The sequence below is a fragment of the Puma concolor genome, chromosome C1 (assembly GCF_028749965.1).
Source record: "Puma concolor isolate L17-30 chromosome C1, mPumCon1.1.hap2, whole genome shotgun sequence".
Classification (NCBI taxonomy): Eukaryota; Metazoa; Chordata; class Mammalia; order Carnivora; family Felidae; genus Puma; species Puma concolor.
This window is the reverse complement of record NC_141674.1, coordinates 218624738-218647662: the sequence shown is the minus strand read 5'-3', so window position 1 is coordinate 218647662 and position 22925 is coordinate 218624738. Positions and strand designations below refer to the sequence as shown.

The 22925-nt window shown below is 48.9% G+C and overlaps 1 protein-coding gene across 10 annotated transcripts in view; it reads right to left on the bottom strand.

Moving 5' to 3' along the window:
* The window catches only part of AGAP1 (ArfGAP with GTPase domain, ankyrin repeat and PH domain 1), a 557314-nt gene that overhangs the window by 95336 nt on the left and 439053 nt on the right, over nucleotides 1–22925 (bottom strand). For 5 of the 10 annotated variants that reach the window (XM_086720001.1, XM_086720002.1, XM_086720003.1 and 2 more), the window contains one exon: nucleotides 5783–5860. The exons of the other annotated variants lie outside the window; for them this stretch is intronic. In XM_086720001.1, the coding sequence (XP_086576127.1) occupies nucleotides 5783–5860 (78 nt within the window). The remainder of the gene's footprint in view (nucleotides 1–5782; nucleotides 5861–22925) is intronic. 10 annotated transcript variants of the gene reach the window in all.

The window sequence follows — 22925 nt, the reverse complement described above, 5'->3', positions numbered from 1 at the left end:
AACGGTCCGATCCAAAACCGACAACACTTCAGGAGGGGGAGGAAGGTTGTGTTAACATTTTCCTGGTGCTTGCTCACGGTCCAGGCACTATAGGAAAGCTAAAGGTCCAAGCTCTTGGTTTAGAGAGAGAAGGAAAACCCAGAAGCACCTGCTGTAATTTATCTGGTCCCTAAGCAGTGCTCTACAGTTACCATTTGTCACTCATTCCAACTTACATCCATCACTTTCCAGGGTCCCCGATCTCCTGGTGGAAGGACTGCGTGGGCTCTGCCGTGCTGGGCGGCTCGTGCACTGCCCGTGTGGGGTGCCCCCCTCCCAGCCCCCCAGCTACTGCTCACCACGGGGATGGCCAACAGTACTGTCATTCTTTTAGAAGTCGAGGGCTGGAAAAACAAGCAACCTTGCTTCTCTCCCCCGAAAGTCAATTCTGGAGTTATTATTTCCCATGAAAGGGTTTCCCAAATCTTAATTTATCTGGATGAGTTCTTAACCTGGGCCGCTCGCCATTGGCCAGTGCCTGCTTTGGCCGATTCCGCCTTCCACTAATACATTCAACAGGCCTAAAAAAATGGTCCTCTGGATCCTCTCCACGGGCTGTGTTCTTGGGAGTTATTTTCCTATGAAGTAAGTCTTTATAACAATTTAACGGCGAGCCCTGTGGTCACCCCGACCAGGGGCCCAAGCTCTGTGGCGAGAGATTTGTGGGCGTCTGTCTTCTTTGATTACCCCTCGAGGCAGGCTTTGTGTCTTCATTTTGGAGAAAGAAAGCCAGGCGGGGGCAGGACAGCCGGGATTGGCCAGGCACGGCTGTTCCCGACGCCAAATTTCTGCGTCTGATGGTTCCCTTGACGAGGACAGTGATGGAACTGGGAAGGGGTAGCTTTAAAAGTCTGGAAAAAAGAGGCTCTTACGCTTTCAGGGCAACACCTCTTGCTGAACCTCTGCTCCTCGCCATGTGAACGTTTTCTCAAGCTCCGAGTTTTCTGTGAATGAGAGAATCTGAGGTACTCTGGACACGAGACAAGGACGGACAGGGCCGCGCGTGGACCCCGGATGTGTCGACGTGCCGACTCCTCGCCACGCCTGCGTAGGGGCCATCGTCCCCCCAGTGTGCAGATGGGGGGACCGAGGAACCCAGTGGGGACTCCAGAACTGGACGCAGACCTTCTGGCGCAAGGGTCTGGGCTCACAAGCACTGCCCACGCTGCTGCTCACAGACACGAGGTCTGCAAAATTTCTGACCAAGGATCAAAGTGTGACTGGAAGTATCTGGAGTGACTTACAGCGAAGAGACCTGAGTGTAGACGGCAGCCTCAGGCGGTGGGGCCCTGGGGCCGGGGCTGGGTCCAGACACCACAGGAGAAAACCGGCCACACCTGCTAAGGAGGAGCAGCCCCGTTTCCCTCGCTGCGGTGAGGTGACGGCTGTCCACAGAGCATCGCGGCCCCAGCAGGGCGTCTACACCTCTCCGCTCAAGCCTACGTGTGCTCCGTGCTTGTGGCTGAGCCCACGTCCAGGGTTTGGGCTGCGGCTTCAGCCCCAGTGCCCAGCCCAGTCTCCACCTGCCAAGGTGCTTTCCAGGGGCACGGGACCGCCCTTCCCCACGCCTCAGTGTCTCCTTCTGTAAAATGTGGAGGATGTGGCCTCCCTCGGGGGTGGCTGGGAGTCACGGGGCGGGGTGCCAGGAAGCCGTTCAGAGCTGCGTTCAGTTGTGGCTCCTGTTGAATCCCATGGACGGTGAAGCCGCTCCTGAACCCCTCCACTGCACACAGCTTTGCTCTCCACAGACCCCCAGGGCACCCAGGGCCTCCTCTGGAACTTCTTTTCCCTCCCTCCGTGCCAGGGTCTTCGCCCAACCTCCCGACCTGACGGTAAGCCCTTCTGTCGTCCCCCTGCCCAGGACCCACCCAGGCAGGGACCTGAGACCCCAGCAAGCCTGTCACGCCCTCAGGTGTGAGGCGTAAACAGATGCCTGTCATCTTTTTGCCTCAAACTGAATGGGGCGGAAGCCTCGGCACTGGGACCGGGGACGCTGGGTGGTGAGGTCTGCTCATGTGAGTGGGGACTGTCCCCGCCATCCGGTGCAGGAGGGGCCCGGACACAGGTCCAACGCGATCAGCTTTGCCGGTCTCCGAAAAGCTTGGGCTTCTCCACGTGGGGTCTGTTTGCAATCACAGTGCCTGGGACCCCTGGGTCCCTCCATCTGGCCCACTGAGGCGCGGGGAGGCAGTCCAAACAGGGCTCACAGGCCTGTCTCTGGGGCAGGTTCCAGATCCACGGAAATGCACTCAAGACAAGGCTGAATTGGGACTTTAGGCTAAAACTGAACCTGGCTGGGACTTGGGTGAGAGCATCATCTGTGGCCTGAGGTGGCTTTCTCAGCTCACAAAATGCGCATGGGCCTCGCACCCCAAGAAATACCTCTTGCTCCCACGCATCTCACCTTTGCCCATTAATGCTTCATCACGTGTTCCGGAACAGTCTCTCTGTTCCCTCTGTTCATCCCACAGGGATGACAATCGCACCTGTCTCCAGGTGTGCAGGGAAGCTGATGCCTGAAGGCAGCGCCTGGGTTCCGTGTGGCCCCTGCTCTGGGACACCCGCTGCCCACAATGCAACAGGCCTTCCTTCCACGTCTCCCAGACGCAGCGTCCACCTCCTGCCCGGTTCTCTCTGTTCTTCCTCGGAAAGATGCAGACCACGGAGGCGAACGCTCCCACATCTGCCCTCAGCCGCCTGGCGTGGAGGTGTTTTCCCTCTGGGCTCGGAGGCGGCGACGAACCGGGGAATCCAATCACCGACACACCTTCCACCCCCATTTCACCAACCTCTGAGATGGCAAAACTCAAGCTCATTCTCGTTGAAAGAACTTAAATCTCACCAACCCTGGCAAAGACTTGAGTTTTTGTAAAGTAACAGAGATGTAAAACGTAGTCCAACATCAAAGATCAAGTTTCCATCTCGGTTTTGGAGATAATGAACCCAAACGGACAGAAAAGAGGAGGAGAGAGCACACTTTTGTCTGTTGTCTAACCTCGTCTGGGTGTTTCCCTCACTAGCTCTGGGTGGTCCGTGTTGGTCCACTCCTGACGTCTGTGCACCGCCCCTCCACGAGGATCCAGGTCCCGGAGCTGAGCTATCCGGACGCACACTCTGCCTCCGGGATTCCAACGTCCCGTCTCCGATGTGGTACCTACCGGCAGGGTGGCACGTACGGGAGCTGAAATCATGCAGCCCAGGGGTCGGAAAAGAGTGGACGCAGGAGAAAAAGGGCTTTGGAGAGAGGTCACGGGGTTCAAGCCCGGTCCTGCCCACCTCTCACCAGCCTGAAGCTCCAGGCAGCCTGAGCTGCACTCTGGGTCTGGAAAGGGGGGGGGGGTGCGGACGCCCCTGCCCCGGGTCGCACGGAGGGCCGCTCATAGGAGTGGATGTGCTCCTGGGACGGTGCCTGGTTCACGGTGCGTGCCCTCCCCTAAACTCCCGAAACTCAGCTTCTAACTCTCTCCCCAGGAAACTTGGGCATCAACTGCACTTCGGGTGTCCGGAGGCACCTCTGTGTGTATCACGCAAGGGACCCCTTCAAAAAATACTCCACCTGGGGATGGGGACATTTAATGGAATGCTCAAGACCTCAGGTGACCACACAACGTGGAATGCTCAGGGAACGAATTTTCATCAAAGATCGTTTTACAGACATGATGATGTCACACGGCAAGACTGGAAATCAGAAGGGCGTCCTGATAATTCATATAACTACACGAATTTGGTAACGTACAGTTAAAAGTGGTATGAAATGAGACTGTGCATACAGAATGGATCTGAGACCCGAAGTCAATGAAGAAAGACCATGCCGCTCAATTAGAGATTCACACGTGTAACTCGACACTGAACAGAAGCGAGAGAAAACGGGACGCACCGTAGGCTCTGTGGTCGTTATTTACTCCGATATGCCCAGGACTGCCTGCCTTTAGTACCTGTTGGCAACCGACTGTGGGACCCCAAGATGCAGCCTTATCTGGCGTTTACAGATTTCAGGGAGCAGTGTGTGCGTCACTGTCCCTCCCCAGCCAGGAGCACTGGGCGGGGCAGACACCACAGATTACCTGATTGGTCAAGGTGAGAAGCTCCCACTTCTGCACATCGTACGTAACACCTGTCACACCTGTCGGCCAGTCTCCAGGAAGGCCCGTCAGCAAGTCCCAGGGGAACTGTCTGTCTGCCTCCTTACTGTCCCCCAGCTTTGTATACAACCACACGTGAAACCAGACGTCACCTTTTTTTTTTTTTTTTTAAGGCTGGAAGTCAATAAACAAATTTGTTGTGACAAATGCGTACACACACAAGAGGAAAACATATTTGAAAAGGACACAGGGAGAAGAAATGATATGCGGCCTAAGTTGAAAAACTGACACCCAAGAGTAGGGACGGAGTACACGTAACACCCTTTAAAACACAACAAAAAATGAGGTTGCGTGTGAGTGTTCTTAACATTCTATTATTTTTCTCTCTCATTTTGTCTTTCTGGAATGAATGCTTTGAAAGCAGATACCAAGGGGGTCAAGCTCCATTGGTACCTTCACAGACGACAACATCCCCTTGAGGAATGAAAAAAATTATGATTAAAAAATAGGCCTTTAACAAGCCATCGTGAAAATGTAGTTTTGTTTTCCAGATTCATTTTTTTTTTTTTCCCCTGGCTGAGAAGAGGCCTTTCAGCAGCAAGACAGGAGGAATTGTGGAAGGAAGGAAAAGAGGATGGTGATATAAATCAGCAAAGGTTAATGATCAGGATGTGAAGAGAGGGACTTGTTTACAGAAATAGCGTGCAATTTAAAATTTACAAGAGATTTAATGCCACTGCTTGGCAATCGCTAAAATCAACAGCCCAGAAAACAGTGACATTAAGAAAAATATTACAGTTATAATCATCCCCAAATAAGTCAATTAGTGTTGGGGCACGAGCTGGCGATTACTTGACCCATTTGGCTTGCACTTAAGTGAAAAAAAATGTCCCCCTATTATACCAAGATCGCTGGATTGTGACCTATTTTGCATCGTGCTCATTGTATCCCAGCCTCCCTTACAAACTCACGTGGGCTGACGCTGGTTTTCCTTTGCCTGGCAACAAAATAATTCTGACCCTTGACATTTGCAATCATAAAAAAAAAAAAAAAAAAAAAGAGGCAATTTATAATTGTGTTGTTCCAATGAAGGTGGGAAAAATTCAATCTGCTATTATACAAAAGCAGGGGCGGCTGTCTTCGGTGGAAAAAGCAACGCAAGTCAATTTGTGAACTTTGGCACCAGACGACCTTTAGAAACACAACAATATACTGAATTTACAAGCAACAGCAGCCCCATGCAAATGACCCGGGCCTGGCTGCCTCTGGGTTAGAGCTGCACACGGCATTATGGAGTATGCGTCCACAAAACAAATTAAGACTGTTACTTAAATGTCACGGCACACTATTGTGTTTGGCTACAGATCATTACACCTGATACTAACACTTTTAAAAACTGTAATAACTCGGGAAATATTACACTGAGTGCCCGCATGTATAAAGGGAAAGAAAAAAAGAGGAGAAAATAGGTTTCTGAAGTAATTTAAACATCACTACTCTAGGACTGAAGCGAAAGGTCAAAATTTAAGTAAGCTGAAAAGTAACATGAATGGCAAAATCAAGCACACGGACGGGCGATGGAGACGGCGGGGATGAGTCTGCAGACACAATGAGGGGCATGCGGCTCCACGCGGGCGCGAGGGCGGGGGGCGCGGCGTTACCTTCGGTGTTGGTGCCGCTGCTGCTGTATATATTTCGCAGGCTACCAACACGGTTTAGTTTCCATGCCTTGCGCTTGGCTGCATCCCGAGAGCAGAGAAGGGGGCGGGGGGAAAGAGAGAAAACAAAAAGGAAAATAAAACAAATGAAAAGGGGAGAAATGTCAAAGCAGCTCGTGACGTCACCTCCGAGCCAGCGGTTCCTGGGAGGCAGGTGTGCACCGGGGTGGGGGGGGAGGGGAGGGAGACCCGCACCCCCCCACCCCCGGCACCCCCCCTTCCCCCCACTGCTCCTGGCACAGGGCGATCGAGAGTGGGGGAGGCGTGCCAGCCGGCATCATTAGGTTGGCATGAAATCAAACTAAGGCCCGGGCAAGGAAGCCCATGCGTCGCTCCCGCCCTGCTGGGCTGGACACGTGGCCACTCCAAACAGTGCCAGGCTGTCCTTCTTGGCGACGGGTGGCGTCTTTTGAAGGAGCTAGGATGCCAGCAGCCATGAGCCCTTTGATTTGGCAGAATGCTGGGAATGTGTCAAATCAAAAGAGACCCCGGTGACTCGCGGTTCACGTGTATGCTGCAGAAGGTAGGGGCCCTGAATAGCCGGAGCCCTTAACGCTGGACTTGTTTCCCCCCTGACACGCGTTCATCTGGACAGCAGCCTGCGCCGGCAAAACTCGGCTACCATCTTGCTGTTGTCAGAGGGTGGAGGCCCTTCTCCTTCCTATGGGGGCCTCTGGAGGCTCTGAATGGAGCTCTGAGGGACCCAGAGCACAGGCCCCAAGCTCTCAACTCATCAAAGAAAGCATCCGAGGGGGGGAAAAAAAAAAGACAGATGGCCAGTTACCCACGGAAGAACCCTGGGTTTGGGAGAGAGCCGCAGCATGAACCTGCCACCGTGTGCAGAGTGGGGCGGGAAGGGGTCCCCGACCTCCTCAGGCACTCTTCTCCGGGCACACATTCTCGCCTCACCTGGCCCCCACCCTCCCAACCGCACACTCGGGGCCGAGACACCTGTGGCGGAGAGGCTGGCTCCGGTCAGCCCTTCAGAGGACGCACTTCATCAAGAGCGAAGGTTAAGTAGGGAGCCTCCGGTGGTGCAAGTCTTCCGGCTGAAGGCACAGCCACAGATCCACGGGCCGGACGGCCACCACACGGGCACGCACGCCAGCGTGTCCGTGGTGGACGCGGTCACCCAGGTTTCGGAAGAAGAGGCACGCCGGGCCATCTCTCTCTCTTGACCTCCACGGCCAGGAGAAGAAAGCGGTCAAACCCGCCATCAGGCTCTCTGGGGCTAACCGTTTAACGTTGGGGGTAAGAGGCGCTCCTGGGGAAGCCAGGCCGACCCTCCGGTTCACGGACTGACGCAGAGACAAGGAACACGCTGGCCAGGGGTCACCCCAGCACGTTCCGGACTCAGGACGGTGCTGGCTCCTGCTGTCGTGTTCAAGCCCAGACGCTCAGTCTCCAAGAGGGTGGGCTCAGCTCTAGCTGTGCCAAGCCCGGTGGTCGCGAAAGGAGCCCCCGTGACGACCAGGGCTCTGCGAGGAGCTTTGCTGCTGAGCTGAATCCCAAGCACTTCTGTGCACACGGGGTTTACTTGCGGGGACAACAGGAACTACGTGTGAGAAATAAGGACATTTACGGAAGCAAGCGCAGTGATTCTCAAACAGTGTATATCCGGGATGCAAATTTTATGCTAATGAGGAAAGCAGAAAGCAGCTGTAATTTAGTGGTGGCCGGACTTAAAACCGGGAAAAAGTAAGCTATGAGTGAACACACCGAAGAGTTACTTGGTAGCTTGAAAACCCACCGGTAATTTAGTAGGAAATCTAATCTCTAAACTAGTGGGCATTTAAGGCTGGGGATGCAGGCCCTTCTACCGTATATGGGCCTGAATTTAGTCTCGCCCCGGGGAGACGCTCTCCTTACTTCCGCATCCTCGAGGCACCAACTACCTACAGGGTGTCTGTCCCAGGTAACGTCACGGCCGGCACCCTCCAGTACGAACACCAGGCGCCCGAGACAAAGGAAACCAAACTAGTCACAGTTTCCAAATGTTTACTTTAGAAACGTTCAATGAATATTTATCCGCTCCCTCGGGTACAGCGGACGCTTTTGCAGAATTAATTGCGTGTTTAATTATCTCAATAGATGATGCTCTGGTGTCCTGGCCCCAGTTTTACAAGTTCCAGAAAGCGGTGGCCACGAAAGAGGCTGCACTCCCCAGCCTGGAAACTTACCTCTTTCTCAAACATTTACATATAAATAGGCAGAGCTGAGGCTGGGCACCCTTCTGGAGGGAGTGGTGGGGGGAGTTCTAGTGCAAACCTCTTCCCTCACCTGCACATGCCTTGCATTTTTCATGCTCCGATCTCCCATTACCGTTTGGATGTAGAGGTAAGAAGTGAGCTCGCAGTCTGGTTTTCTATTAACCTATTGATGAAATAATCAATTTTAATGTGTAAAATGCCATGCCTGTTCCTTCCTCTTAAACAAATGGACTTTTTTGGGATGATACCAAGGTCCCGACACGTGCATTTGTCTCCTGGGGCATCGACTGCTCTAGGTCCACCTGTTTCGAAGCTTCTCAAAGAGAAAACACAATCGTATTATCATCGGTAAAATCTCAGGTTGTGCACGGTGCTGCCGCCCGTGCTCCCTTCTGCAGGAAATGGGGACACTGTGCCAAACGGAAGGGCACTGCATCCCGACGCTGCTGGCTGGGCGCCTCGTTCCACAACCACACGGGCATCACACGCCGCGGCCGCCACCTTTGCAACAGCGGTGACGCTTGAGGGCTGCCTCACGCGGACTAGCTCAGAATGCTACATTTTCTGGGCGATCTTTACTTTTTTTTTTTTTTTTTTACGTTTATTTGTTTTTCAGAGACAGAGTGAGACAGAGCGCGAACAGGGGAGAGGCAGAGAGAGAAGGAGACACAGAATCGGAAGCAGGCTCCAGGCTCCGAGCTGTCAGCACAGAGCCTGACGCGGGCTTGAACCCACAAACCGCGATTTACTTTTTTTTTTTTTTTTTTTTAATTTCAGGGATACAGTTTCTTCCATTTCAACACAGGCTAACTTATTTTGATTTCCGTCACCATTGTGACTTCTCACAAAACTACGGAGTTTCACATCATCGGGAGGAAAGGCAGTGGGGTGTGAGCAGTCCTCCAGCAGTTTCCGTGCTACTGTTGTGCTTACCGGATAAGCAAGTCTCTTCTCTAAACAGTTTCGGGTGCCTTACGTAGCTATTTCAACAGCCCGATGGCTCCGCGCAGTCTCAAATGTCGACAGCACAAACTCAAATCTCCCCGGGAGTACAACCCTACATCGTGTAATTTCAGATGTGATGGAAGCTAACTGTCAGCCCGAATGTTAGGTGGGGAGAGGGAGCTCTTCTCACTACCTGCAAATTAAGTGGAACTTTCTGAACCCCCATCTATGTAGGCAGGAAAGTCGGTGGGCCCGGGGCGGGGGAGGGGGGGCCAGCAGGGGACAGGAAGCCACTAGCAGGACGGCATTCTCCCCCATAATGGTGCCAAAATGCGAACCGTGAGCTCACGTTCAATACCAGACTGTTACGTGAATACCACAGCAAGAGGCAGTGCACGGGACACACGGCTCACGCTTGAGAATTAAAACAGAGAGGGACGCGGAACTCATCCTTATACGGGTTGGAATGTGTTTCCTAACGATTGAAAGGATCACAATTTTGAAAAAGACAGGGTAAGACAGTAGGGACTCCTCCTGCAACCTATACGAACACAAAAAGCTTACTGCCTTTTAGTGCCAGTGGCATCATCAACTTCCCCTTCAAATTAACCAAGAGCCCTCTTGCATATGAGCACCTTGTAATCTTTGGATTACAAAGAAAGGAAAAGACAGGTGAGTGGTAGTCCTGGTACCCGAATCCTAACGCTGACAAGTGCACCTGCACGTGTGCTCTGGCTATCTAGTGACATGGCCCCTTCCGGAAAGCTCATTTTCGTGGGTAGCGGGTGACCACACTGACAGCTGGGGGTGGCTGTGACCCAGCTCATCCGGGTCTCAAATGCTGCTCATCCTGAGTCATTCACGTAAAGAAAAGACGCCGCTATAAACTTCAGTTCGCAGAATATTTCTTTAAGGTATCTGATGATAGTTAGATGCGTTTTGTGTCCCTGTGTCCAAAATGAGGTCTGGCACAACACACCCGACTCCTAATTACTAACAGACAGTCATGATCTTTTCAAAGGACAGCGAGCAAAGGGGGAAAATGTGCAAATTACGGCTTTCCACGAAGTTAGGGTAGCTGGAATCATTTAGAGTTAACAACTCCCAATTATGACACGTCTCCTGATTTTTGCAAGCTCTGCCTTTTCATCCGAGTTCACACGATGATCGTGAGGGACTTACGATTTTATTTTATTTTATTTAAAAAAAATTTTTTTTTTCCAATGTTTATTTATTTTTGGGACAGAGAGAGACAGAGCATGAACGGGGGAGGGGCAGAGAGAGAGGGAGACACAGAATCAGAAACAGGCTCCAGGCTCTGAGCCATCAGCCCAGAGCCCGACGCGGGGCTCGAACTCACAGACCGCGAGATCGTGACCTGGCTGAAGTCGGACGCTTAACCGACTGCGCCACCCAGGCGCCCCATTACGATTTTATTTTAAAGGGACACTTGTTATTTTGTTTCTCTAAGCAAAAAAAAAAAATAAAATAAAATAAAAAAAATAAAAAAGTAAAAAACCAAAATTCTTGTATTTTTAACTACCGCATGCAAATGAATGGCTAAGAACTGACGACAGAAAGCCGAATTTCCAAGGTGAGAATCTTTCGACTAGCTCTTTGCAAGTGGAATAAAAATGCACCTTAGTCTGTTGGCGTGCTCAGACGAGCCTGGTTTTCTCCTGAACTCTTCCTCCATCAGTGTGCCAGGAGACCACAGACTTATATTAATGTCACCTCTGGTCTCCTTCTGACAGCGCTCTTTGTTGATTAGATAAATATTCCTCAGATAGCTGATTAAAAAATGATGCAGCTGTGAGGTTGTATGTCCAAGCCTTGTCAGCCATGTTGGACGTTCAAGTGTGCATGAATTACATCCGCGGCGTGCAGCGAACAGGGCTGGTTAAGTAAGGCACGCTGCAGCCCTCACAATCAATTATGAGAACAAATAGGATCTTTTTACCTACACGCAGGAAGGGGCTGGGTCAGAGAAGGCGTGTCACTCATTTCTAAGAATGTCTTGTCTCGGAACGAAACAAATAACCCTCTCCATTCACACGAGGGATTGCAAACTTGTACCTCTTAGAGAAGGCGAATGATAACCTTGTCAGATAGCACCCACTCCCTGTCCACAGCAGACGGGTATTTATTTATTTTTAAGATGCCATCAGTATAAGTGCCACTCGTGCAGAGGGGACCGTCTCTGCTCCTCAGAGACGCCAGATAAAGACTGTCCCCCCCAGGAGCCCCCCAGCAGGTGGGGGTGGGTCACACTGCGGTTCCGTATCACTTCCAGTCTAGCGTCCCCAGTACCCCGCAATCTTTTGTTGGTGGTGATTTCATTGTGAGGTTAGAGATTGGAGATTTCTGTTGTGCTGGCCATTTGAACGTTCATTTGCTCAACAAGACTGTGTAAATGTTCTGTTCTCTTGTAAAGAGGCAGTGGTTTTTTTTGTTTTTTTATTTTTATTTTTCCCCATAAGACGCGACCCCAAAGATTCTTACGCTATGTGAACTCCCTACTTTAGCTGTAAAGGGGCTTGACATAATGGTTGCTTCCCAGAGGCGGCCACACAGAGAAGTAGTCACGTTGAAATGTCCATTAAAAGGGCCTTTGAGAGGATTAAACAAAACCTGAGGCCAAGCAAATATAGGACATATGTTCAGGAAGCAAAATAACTTCGTCGTTACCAGTTTCTGGCAAGACTGGTATAATCTTTTCGTAACCTGAAGCTCCTGAACGCAGGAGCTAAAATACCCAACTCAACAAAGCCCTGAAAGAAGTCACTGACCCTTAATTATAAAATTTTAATTCACTTTCCAATAACCCATAATGGCTTTCTTTACAGCAAATACAATCTCCATATCGGCGGCTTCTTTAAAGCTGCGAAGGCTTGGAAGCCGCCGAAGGCTTCCGCATAGTGGTTAATGTAGACATGCACAGAAAATACCATTAACCCCAGAAAACAGTGAAAATAAAAACTAAGCGAAAGCTCCAGGATACGCCATAAAAACCAGAAGTTCCAATTAGGTGGAGGGCTGGTTTTCCTCTTGGCCTAGAAACACACTGTGTTGCAGAGCAAGGGTTCAAGCGCACCCAAAATTAATTGGGTATTTCAGTACGATGCCAAGAGGGTAACTTTTAACAGGGACTAAAATAAAATAGGAGTTGAAGTCGAATATACCTTTGTGATACATTCGTAATGTAGATTTCAGGTCGGGCATGTTCTCAGATGGAGATTAGAAATACGTGAACACTTAATGTTAACTTCTTGCCCTGTCTTCATGGAGTAGCTATTCATTTTGAGAAGGAAGGGCTTTCTGGCTGGGGGGCGGGGGGGGAGGTGGCTTGTTAGGATATTGATATGGGGGCCCCTCGGTCTCTAGGCTTCACCTTCTTCCAGACACATGATCAGGACATGAGAACAGAGACTAAGCATGCTGTGGACTTGGGAGGGGAGTGGGTCCCCAGCCTTTTTTTTTTTTAAAGGTCTAGTTACTCCCCGAACAGGGCTTCAATATTGCAGGACTGGGGCACCTGGCATTGCAGATAGAGACAAGAAGCAAACCAAATTCTCACTTAAGAAAAAAACGAGGTTCAAACGAGTTTTTCCAAGCTGAATGATGTGTGCGAAATGTGTGGGATCCGTTCATCCGGGTTCACATCGGCAGGATGCAGCAAAGCAAGGGCTGTCCTGCCCTGGCCGTATCTCCTGGCCCCTCTCCGAGGGCCAGCTCAGGGCTCAGGGAGGTGGGCGGCAGGCCAGGGGCGAGTGACGCTGGGAGAGGGAGGCTGGGCACTGGGGTGTCTGAGCTTCTTACCCCGGAAAGGAGTGATAATGGGAAACATTTATCCCCCTCCCCTCCCCCCCCTTCCCTTTCTTCTTCATTTTCTTCCTTCTCAATCTCCTCTAGGAATATATTGCAGGCTTTTCTTTGGATTTTTTTTTTTTAAACACAAAATCTTTCTCCAACAATTCCAGAAAAGATAGTTTTTTAATAAAACTTTAAATCGTGCTATCATATTTCAAAGGCGATGACCAGTTAAAGCAACTAATCAAAGGCATAATTATGTAATGATGGCTGCTCGTGCTCCCTCCCGGGGCTGTAATTGAGGGGCTGTGATCACTGGACCACCAGCCTCAACAATGGCGGACACTGCATTTGATCTGACATCTTTGTAGTTGACTTCCTACACCTGCCTGAGTGAAATGGGACACTTCAGGGTTATTCAGTCAACCACAGTCCCCTTATACGTGGCCATCTGAGTCGGGGAACACCACTGAAAATATCTTCTAGAAAATATTTGTAACCTTACGCATTTCAGGAGAACCTCCCAGGAAATTCCCGATAGCATTCTGATTTGCAGTTTCAGAAACCTCGGAGGCTTTAACATACGTGGGTATTTACTTAGTCAAAGTCGGGTACAAAGAGCAGAGTGGAAAACAAAAGAATTCTAATCATTTGATTCTTTTCTGCTATTATGGACATACACGCCTTGAAAGACTAACAGACTTCTTCCCATAAAACTGCTTTGACCATAACTTCACAACTTTTTACTATTTTGAGTAATTAAACAAGGTCATGATTATCCTAGGAGGGCCCAGGAAAGTGCTGTACTCACAGAGCACAACAACGGAAGTCTCATGTCTTTCTGTAAAAGTAACTTAAATACACCAACTTTATTCAGCTTCAAGCAAGAACACAGTGGAACACGGCTTCATTATTGCAGAAGCAAAGTTAATTTCATATTATTTTAAGAATATACCATGACCAATCTAACTATCCCTTCAATTTTCCTCTTAAAGTTCTTAACCATATACACGAATAATGACCACACTTACGAGTATGGCTTCTATGAAGACCTGTAATACTTTCGAAATGTAAGGTGTTAGGTTAGGATCGTTTTCAAAATTATCCTTTTTAACAGTGGCATCGTGGAGACAGCATATCACAGTTCCTTATCATTAAGCACTGAGTTATTGCCAATTTCATGCTACTAAAGATGCTATCTTCTCTTGAACTTAATATAGATACAGGTGGTCACATATAGAAATATTTATAGATATGTGTGCAGACACACACATGAATTCCTTTTCTCTGCTTTGTCTGCTGAGAGCCAAGGAGGAATGACAAGCTAGTAATCTAGCCCACAGAGCTCGGTTTCTAATACCATTCTCCAATAAAAAGATCCAGGGCTCCTTGGGGAGGTGGCCAATTCTGGGACCGGGGCAGGAAATGTAGAGGTGAGCCTGGGGCATTTCATAGATCCCCCGCAGTGAGGAAGTTGCTAAAATAAACAAACAGACCTGCCCTACACTGATGGGGGCAGGGGCTTCCAGTGGCCGAAGCCAGAATAATTCGAGCAAGAAGATAAACACAGTGCTACTGGATTATAGCCTAAAGTATAAAATAAATAATCTAAGAGTCCATGCAGATGTAAAGAAATGACTGAAGAAAATAATAAATGGGGAGAAGAGACAAAGGTTCCCAAATAGTTTATGTCGATACCCCACCCGAGAGGAAGGGGGGCGGGACTCCTCCCTCCTAGGTGAGGGCTGGACACAGAGGCTTCCTCCCCAAAAGGACCGCGTGGAAGTGGGGAGGGGACAGAAGTAACTTCACAGAGGGGCAGTCTGAGGAACACAACCTCAAGCCAGTGATCAAGGTCAGCACTGGCAGTCATAAATGGCGGTGGTACTATGTTCCCTTGACATGCTGTCATAAAAACAGCTCTTGCCTCTGTGACCTTCCTTCCAAAAATCACGACCCCAGACTAATCCTAAGGAAAACAGCAGACAAATTCCAAAAGAAGGGCATCCTACAAGGTCAGGAGTACCTGACCAGTACTACTCAAAATTGTCAGGGCCATCAAAAACAAGGGAAGTCTGAGAAAACATCCCAGCCAAGAGGAGCCTCAGGAGACGTCACAACTGAATGTCATATGGGTCCCTGAATGGCATCCTGAAACAGAGACAGCAGTGGGTCCAAACTAAGGAAATCCAAAAAAAAGTATAGACTTTAAGTTAATACTAAGATTACCAATACTGGTTCATTAATTGTAAGAAACATACCATACTAATTAAAGATGTAAATAGTAAGGGGAAATCATGTGCACACGTGTGTGTAAGGGGACGTCATTTGGGAATTGCCTATAATATCTCTTCAGTTCTTCTAGAAGTCTTTTCTAGAAACTACAACTTTTCTAGAAAATGAAGTCTACTAAAAATACTGTAATAAGCACCTCTGGGCAGGAGTATGAGTTTTTTTCCTTCCAGTCATTTTAATGGTTTCCTCAGAATGAAATGCCAGCAGTAACACTGCCATATGAAAGGATTATCCTGTAGCTTGGAATATGTACAGAGGAAACTTACCTGGTCGTAATGTATCACTTATTCTCCTTAAATCAACTTTTACAAATTAAAGGCAATTTGAAATCTCTGTGTGGCCTTAACAGTGTGTGTCACATGTACTAATAGAAGCTCTCAACAATGTGAATGCCTGCTCCATTGGACAGTTGTGCTGAGAGATGAGCTGTTTAATTTATGATTGTGAATGCAGGTTTCATGGTATGTTTGTGAACTAATGTCCTTTCCCTTTCCTTGCTTTTTCTTTTTTTTTTTAATGTTTATTCATTTTTGAGAGACCAAGAGAGAGAGCAATTGGGGGAGGAGCAGAGAGGGAGACACAGAATCTGAAGCAGCTCCAGGCTCTGAGCTGTCAGCACAGAGCCCGACATGGGGCTCAAACTCATGGACTCGATCTCGAGATCAGGACCTGAGCTGAAGCTGGACGCGTAACCAACTGAGCCACCCAGGCGCCCCTCTTTATTTTTTAAGTTTTATTTATTTGTTTTAAGAGTGACAGAGACAGCACGAGTCGGGGAGGGGCAGAGAGAGAATCCCAAGCAGGCTCTGCACTGTCAGCACAGAGCCTGACACAGGGCTCAAACCCACAAAACCATGAGATCATGACCAGAGCCAAAATCAAGAGTCGGACGCTTAACCGACTTAGCCATCCGGGCACCCTTGAACTAATGTTCTTTAGAGGCAGCAATCCACCCAGGCCAGTTCTTCCGGATACTATGCTGTCTCCTTGTATTTCATTTGGAATTGTTGAACTTGCAATTACGTCTTCCCCCGCTTCAGTGAATTACAACGTATATTTTTAAAAAGCGTACCAAGTATGAGTTCTCTCATTAACTTCCAGGATTAGCTTATAAGAATTAGAAAATGGGCCTGAGCCGTTGACAAAAAAAATGTTTGCCCTTGTGCTGAAATTTAGATCTTTGCTTGTAATCAGCACACACACACAACAATCCACCTCTTCACTAAAAGCAAAAGAGCTTAACGAAGTTAAAGACCCGAGTCATGGCTACTCTGGTTTCAAGAGATCCGTGGAGGCACACACCTGTGGTGAATCATCTGCTCTGGGGGAAGGTCTGAACTCAGACTCACAAGGGTCAGGAGACAGAACCAGCACCGTTCTTAAATACGAGTACTGATAAAATCGTGTATGAAAAGCAAGTTTGTAATCACGAGTTCATCTACAAAATACCGTCCCAAAGTTCACTTGGGCACAAGATAGGAGGTGAGGCTATTCTCACCAAAGCCCATTTTGTACCCCAAACAGATCGCAAGAAACAGAACTACTAAACTGGCTCCTTCCACAGAAGGACAGAGTTCATGGCCTTATGGTTTCCAGCCATCAGGTTCATGAACGAATATGGAACATATGAAACTGTACCAAATATGCATTATTTGAAGGTTTTCTTTTATTATTTCTTTTCTAATTCTTTTGGGGGGAGGAAATGATATTTTACAGATTGCGAAGAACATGCAAACTGCCAAGAAAAAAGTGTCAGGATGGCAATGAGCTGCTTCCTTCACGGAGGAGAGGCGGTTGCAGGGCGTTGCTGGGTCTCAGTGGGTCAGTGGCTGAATTTGACCCACGTGGCAACGTGCGCCCTCTTCCCAGTGCTGCAGGTGCAAGGGAAGGTCATGGACAACAGAGAAGAGGGGGAGGCGGGAAAGCTGGTGCTCGGGGAACCGAGGCCGCCCTGCCTGGCAGAGGCACAGGGTGGCCAAGGGGTGACTCGGGTCCGTGTCCCCACGGTCCCCTTCCACCTCCAACCCAGGACTGCCATGAGGGGTGAAGGAGCCACCACAGCAAGAGGGGCACAAAGTCAGTACGTGCCGGTGTCTTCCCCTTACCGCCTAAGCGAGATCAAGACAGTTCAAAGCAGACGCATCCACAGAAAGAAAATCTCAAACAGCTGGCTGAAGTGCTATCTGAATAACTTGCTAGCGAACTTGTGTGTTCGTTCTAAGAGCCTTCACCCCTTTCTTCCAGTTAGCCACTCACCCAGGAAGGGCAGGAGGAGGCAAGAAGGTCCACCCTCAAACACCAAGAGCCTCTAACGGAGAAATACAGATGAAATTCTTTTTCACCAAGAAACTATTTAACGAGAGCCGGGGACTCCCTTGTGGGGTGGGGGTGGGGTGCCTGTACACGCGCAGTGTCTCACGCGCGCGTGAGGGAGACGACAAGGAAGGGCGGGGGCGAGGGATCCCAACAGTAGGGACTGAACCAGTATGATCAACAGGGGAGACCAGAACCTTCCATCTGGGTGGGCTTTCGATGTTTCAGTTAGCAAGGAGATGGGTTTCTACTGGTTATCTCAGAGACGACCGCACTGAGGAAGCTGGAGATGTTCTCCAGACTACTTCTTCTAGAATAAACTGGATGAGAGATGTTAACACGCGGTCAACCGCTCACCATACGCTGTGTGCAGTTATCTTGATGTGGATGCCATGTGAACACAAGGCACAAAGTAAGTCCCAGCCCGCACGAAGATGCATCACCAAGGAAAAACACGCGGGAGATTAATCTCAAGGTGCTATGGAAATAGTTTTGAAAATGGTACAAACACGATTCAGAACGATTTGTAAAATTACAGTATTTTTAGAAGTCTCCACTGCAGACATTATGTATGCACACAGGTGCACAGACACACACACACACACACCCTTCCGCTCCTGGCCAAGTAGAGCTCTGGCTGAAAAATCAAGTAGGGTCTCGATGATATAGAAATAAACTAAGTGATTTTTTTTTTTCCTCTTCTACTTTTATGTAGTGGTAGAACTGTATTTTCTGGTAGATTTGAATAAAAAAAGCAAAAAAAAAAAAAAAAAGGCCAAAGATCCATCTCTCAGTGTTGTTTTATTTTTTTTATTTTATTATTATTTTTTTTAACATTTATTTATATTTTGAGAGACAGAGCATGAGCCGGGGAGGGGATGAGAGAGAGAGAGGGAGTCACAGAATCCGAAGCAGGCTCCAGGCCCCGAGCTGTCAGCACAGAGCCCGACACGGGGCTTAAACTCACAAACCGTGAGATCGTGACCTGAGCTGAAGTCTGACACTCAACGAACTGAGCCACCCAGGCGCCCCTCAGTGGTCCTGTTTTTAAACAAATATGCAGGCCCCTTCTGATGACCATGATTTGGCAACCTCGTAGAGTAACTTTGCTTCCCATGAATCATGGTATCGGCATACACTCCCTCCGTCTACGCAGGCCCACCTGTGGACTCTAGCCGCTGGCGTCTACGAAGGGTTGCTTATCTGCAGGCCGGAGCCATGGCTCCGTCCTCCTTCCTCCCTCCGGATGAACTGGGCTCTGAGCTCCAGAAAAGTCCGGAGCGGGTAGCCAAAGGGCTCGATCACACGTTCACAGTGACATGAAAGACTAAGGTGTGGACAAGAACACCTCTTCCCTGCTCCAATCAAGACAGTTGGCATTTCAATTAAAAGGCAACAATCTTTTAAATGAAACACCTACGGGGACGTAAAAGAAAAATACCCCCCCATTTACTGATCTCACACCTAGAAACGAAATATGTGTCAAAGCATGACTTCAACGAAAACAGGAGATGCTCGTCAGACACCTATCTCTAATCTGCCAAGTGGCAGTGACCGGCAGGCAGACAGGTGGGAGGAAGGCACCCTCACCTTGCGGACAGGTGCCGGGCGGCCGCTGAGCCGGCAGCAGCTCTGAACCGGTGACCGTGGGTGACTGAGTGACAACGGCTGGCTGCTAATCGTTGATCGAATAATGAAGCTGAAACAGCTGATAAAAGGTTTCAATCTTGAGAAAAATGATTGATCGTTTTTCAGTTTACTGGCACCGCTATTTGTGTGACAAACGGCTGCAAAGCCCCCGGTTAATCTCGGCACACCCCCAAGCCCGCTGTGGCAGCTTCGGCTCGCACAGCCAGATAATCAGCAAGAGCTAATAACACCACCGCGCGGAGGCTGCGAGGGCGAAACACTGGTGTTTTATCAAGCCCCATCTCCGAATCAATTTGCACAATGGATTTTTTGGGCGACGGGCAGGGGAGAGGAGAGACCGGGGAAAGAAAGGAAGCAGCACAATAAGAACAAAGATGGATAAGCCGGGCACAGAGAGCATGGTCCTGACACAGAGGCACGGGATGGTCAGGAGAGCAGAAGGGCTTTCGATTGGCTCGGGAGAGCTCACAGATTTTCTCAATGGCAGAGTCTGATCTGTTGCATCAAAGTGTCCCATCAAGATTGTTTGTCATTGGACAGTGCAGAGCTGCTGTGCACAGCCAGCCTGCCTCCTGTCCCCGTCGCATGGAGTATGTATGGTTCTTCTTTAGGTCGATTTTCTTTCCTTTTTTTTTTTTCCCCCCAATGGGAGGGGGTAGGTAGTGTGGCTTTAAGTGAATTAAAAGTTGTACTTCTGAACGACGCTCAAAATAGCACAGTCGTGGGGGCGCCTGGGTGGCTCAGTGGGTTAAGTGTCCGACTTCAGCTCAGGTCATGATCTCACGGTTGGTGAGCTCGAGCCCCGCGTCAGGCTCTCTGCTGTCGGCACAGAGCCTGCTTCGGGTCCTCTGTCCCTCTCTTTCTGCCCCTCCTCTGCTTGCACTCTCTCTCTCTCTCTCAAAAAAAAAAAAAAAATAAAAATAAAAAAAGTTATTAGAAAATAACACAGTTGTTTCTATGGCACCATATGCCGAGTCTCATCCTAACTTTGATAAAAGTGAAATCAGTTCAACACACTCCCGAGAAATTCATGTTAACACAGAAGCCAACACGACTTAGCGTGTTGAGCCCTCTAGTCCTGCTTAATGCCTGTACCATCAGGTTGGACAAAAGTCAGGATTAAATACGATCATGCATTGAGTGCAATTAGTGTACGTAGTGAACGTAGATAATAAATATTAAATATAATGATGATAATGACTTATTTCCCAACTTCCAAAACAGAAAGAAGCGAGCCTCCATTTATAATATTCTCATGTCAATCAGCACATTCAAGATATACAAGCACCAGAACTGAAAGACAATATTATCTCCATCCACTACTGAACAGCAATGAAAAAGTTGGAGAAGAATCCTAAATGTAACTAGCTTTCAGGAGTGCATCAAAAGCATATGTATGGAAAAGATGCTAAATGTAAGAGATTCAAGCAAAGATAAGCCTTCTCTAAGATGACCTGAAATGAGACAATGAAACCACACAGTTATGAAAAAGGACACAAAAGTGAAGCGGGTTGTGTAATTTCAGATTTGAAATGTGAGCTCTAATTCCGACCCAGAGCTCCATAGGAATTGGGAGCCAGGGGCCAGGCCCGCACCAGAGCAGTCCTGGGAGGGCAGCTTTCCAGAGCTAAACAAGCACTCAAGACCTCTGTGCTTTTGAGAATGTTCTGGGTTTTCACACGGGTGAAATCCCACGTGCTCTTTCCCAAGTTAGAAGTGAGGACACTTCTAATCCAACAGGCCTTCCCATAAGGCTGTTGGATGAACAATTAAAACACTGTTCTCCTGGGGCACCTGGCTGGCTCACGGGGTGGAGCCTGCGACCCTTGATCTCAGGGTTGTGAGTTCAAGCCCCATGTTGGGTGTAGAGATTACTTAAAAACGTTAGAAAAAAATCTTATAAAAACAAAAAACACTGTACTCTTTGGTTTCAACATTTCCCAAAATGTGTTCCAGAACAGAGTAATGGTCCTGAGGACTGAACTAGAGTTTAGATGGGTATAGCCACACGTTTGGTATCACAGTTTAAACAAGTTAAATGAGGCTTTTGTTTTTCTTCTTTTAAATGGAGGGCTTCCAAGAGACTTCGACTTGCTGGGGTCTCTCCAACCCCCAACAGGGAGACAGACTAGGCCACGCTCTCCAAAACTTTTCCTTCAGTGCATCTTGTTGGATTCATATTCTAGAACACACACTTTTGGGGAACACTGGTTTAGATAACATAGAGCCAATCCATAGAGAATAAATGCTTTGGGAAACCAGGGGTGCCTGGGTGGCTCGGTCGGTTGAGCGTCTGACTTCGGCTCAGGTCATGATTTCACGGTTCCTGAGTTTGAGCCCCGCATCGGGCTCTGTGCTGACAGCTCAGAGCCTGAAGACTGCTTCCGATTCTGGGTCTCCCTCTCTCTCTCTCGGCCCCTCCCCTGCTCACACTCTGTCTCTCAAAAAAGAAATACTTTGGAAAACCAATTAGAACCTCCATGTGGGCCCAGGGAGGTCCCCTCCCTCCTCTCCCCAGTGAACTGCCATATGCTTGGAGCACAGCACACGCGTGCATGGTGTCGGGCTTTTGGGGGACACAGCAAGTATCTGATGTGTGTCCTGTCTTCTCGGGCTTTCAAAACAGTTGGAAGAGCAAGATTAGCCCATGTGAAATGTTTCCAACAAACACGTCATGGACAGAAGACAAGACTGCCCCGGGCAGAAAGGAATTGTCAACTGAACGGTGTAGAAAAATGAGGAAAAAAATCAGCGTGTTCCCCTGTGCTCACCCCGGAAGAGCCAGCCTGTTTGGCTCTATGACTGTGAACTGTGGGCCTTTTAGGGCTCCTGCCGACAGTGCTGAGGGAAACAACTCCACCGGAGTCTCTGAGAGGTGGAGTCGGTGTTAAAGCCTTTCGCAGGCCATACCAACGAAGATCTAAGCCTGAAAATTAAGTCTTTTCTTTCCCCCCACCTTTGAGGTACTTTGGCCACTATCCTATTCGGGAATTTCCAATGTTAATGGCAGTCATGAGGGCGCGGTTTTCAGTTCGCCTGTGTGGTGGGACGGGCTCCCTGGAGGAGGCGGGGGACGGTGCACGGTCTGCACCGGAGATCCACCACGAGAGGCCGAGAGGAGGCTGAGGAACGTACCAGTTCCACGTGGACATGGTTTTTGTCTACCCCAAAGGGCGACGGGGTGGCCACTCTCTGCTGGTGCCTGCTGCGGGCGGGGAGAAGGTTCGCAGGCAGGTGTCCTGGGTGTGGGGAAGAATCGGCTTAACAATTCTGGTCAATGCTATTTAGTGGATAATCTGTCATTGTTACTGTCCGTGACATCTGAAATGCGCCATTTAACAAGTGGGTCTCCTTTTGGGGATGAGCACTGGGTGTTGTATGGAAACCAACTGGACAATAAATTTCATATTAAAAAAAAAAGTGGTCTCTTAAGTCAGAAGATAACAAACAGGCGAGCAGAGTCTCGCTGGTTCCCGGAGGAGGAGAGAGGAATCTGGACGCTGGTGGTCCCGGCTGTTTTGTTTCCACGGACAGTGAGTGTCTAAGCATTTTTTTTTTTTTTAGAAGTTTGATGCCATGGAGAATCTTCACATTTTTTCCCCCCTGACTCACAATTCATATAGCAGACAATCACAAGTAAAAGGAACATTTTCCACAGTCAGAGCAACGAGGGGAAATAAAACCCTTCGGCGAGATAATTCAGCAAAAGAGAAATTTCTTCTTCTTCATTAGAATAAGGAATGGCGGAGTGAAATGCTTTAATTACCCATGAAGCAAGAGAACCTTATGTGATTGCCTTCATTTTAAGTGCACTAGAATGGAGAATGCCCACTATTAAGTGCTCGTGTCTTTCTCCAACTGTT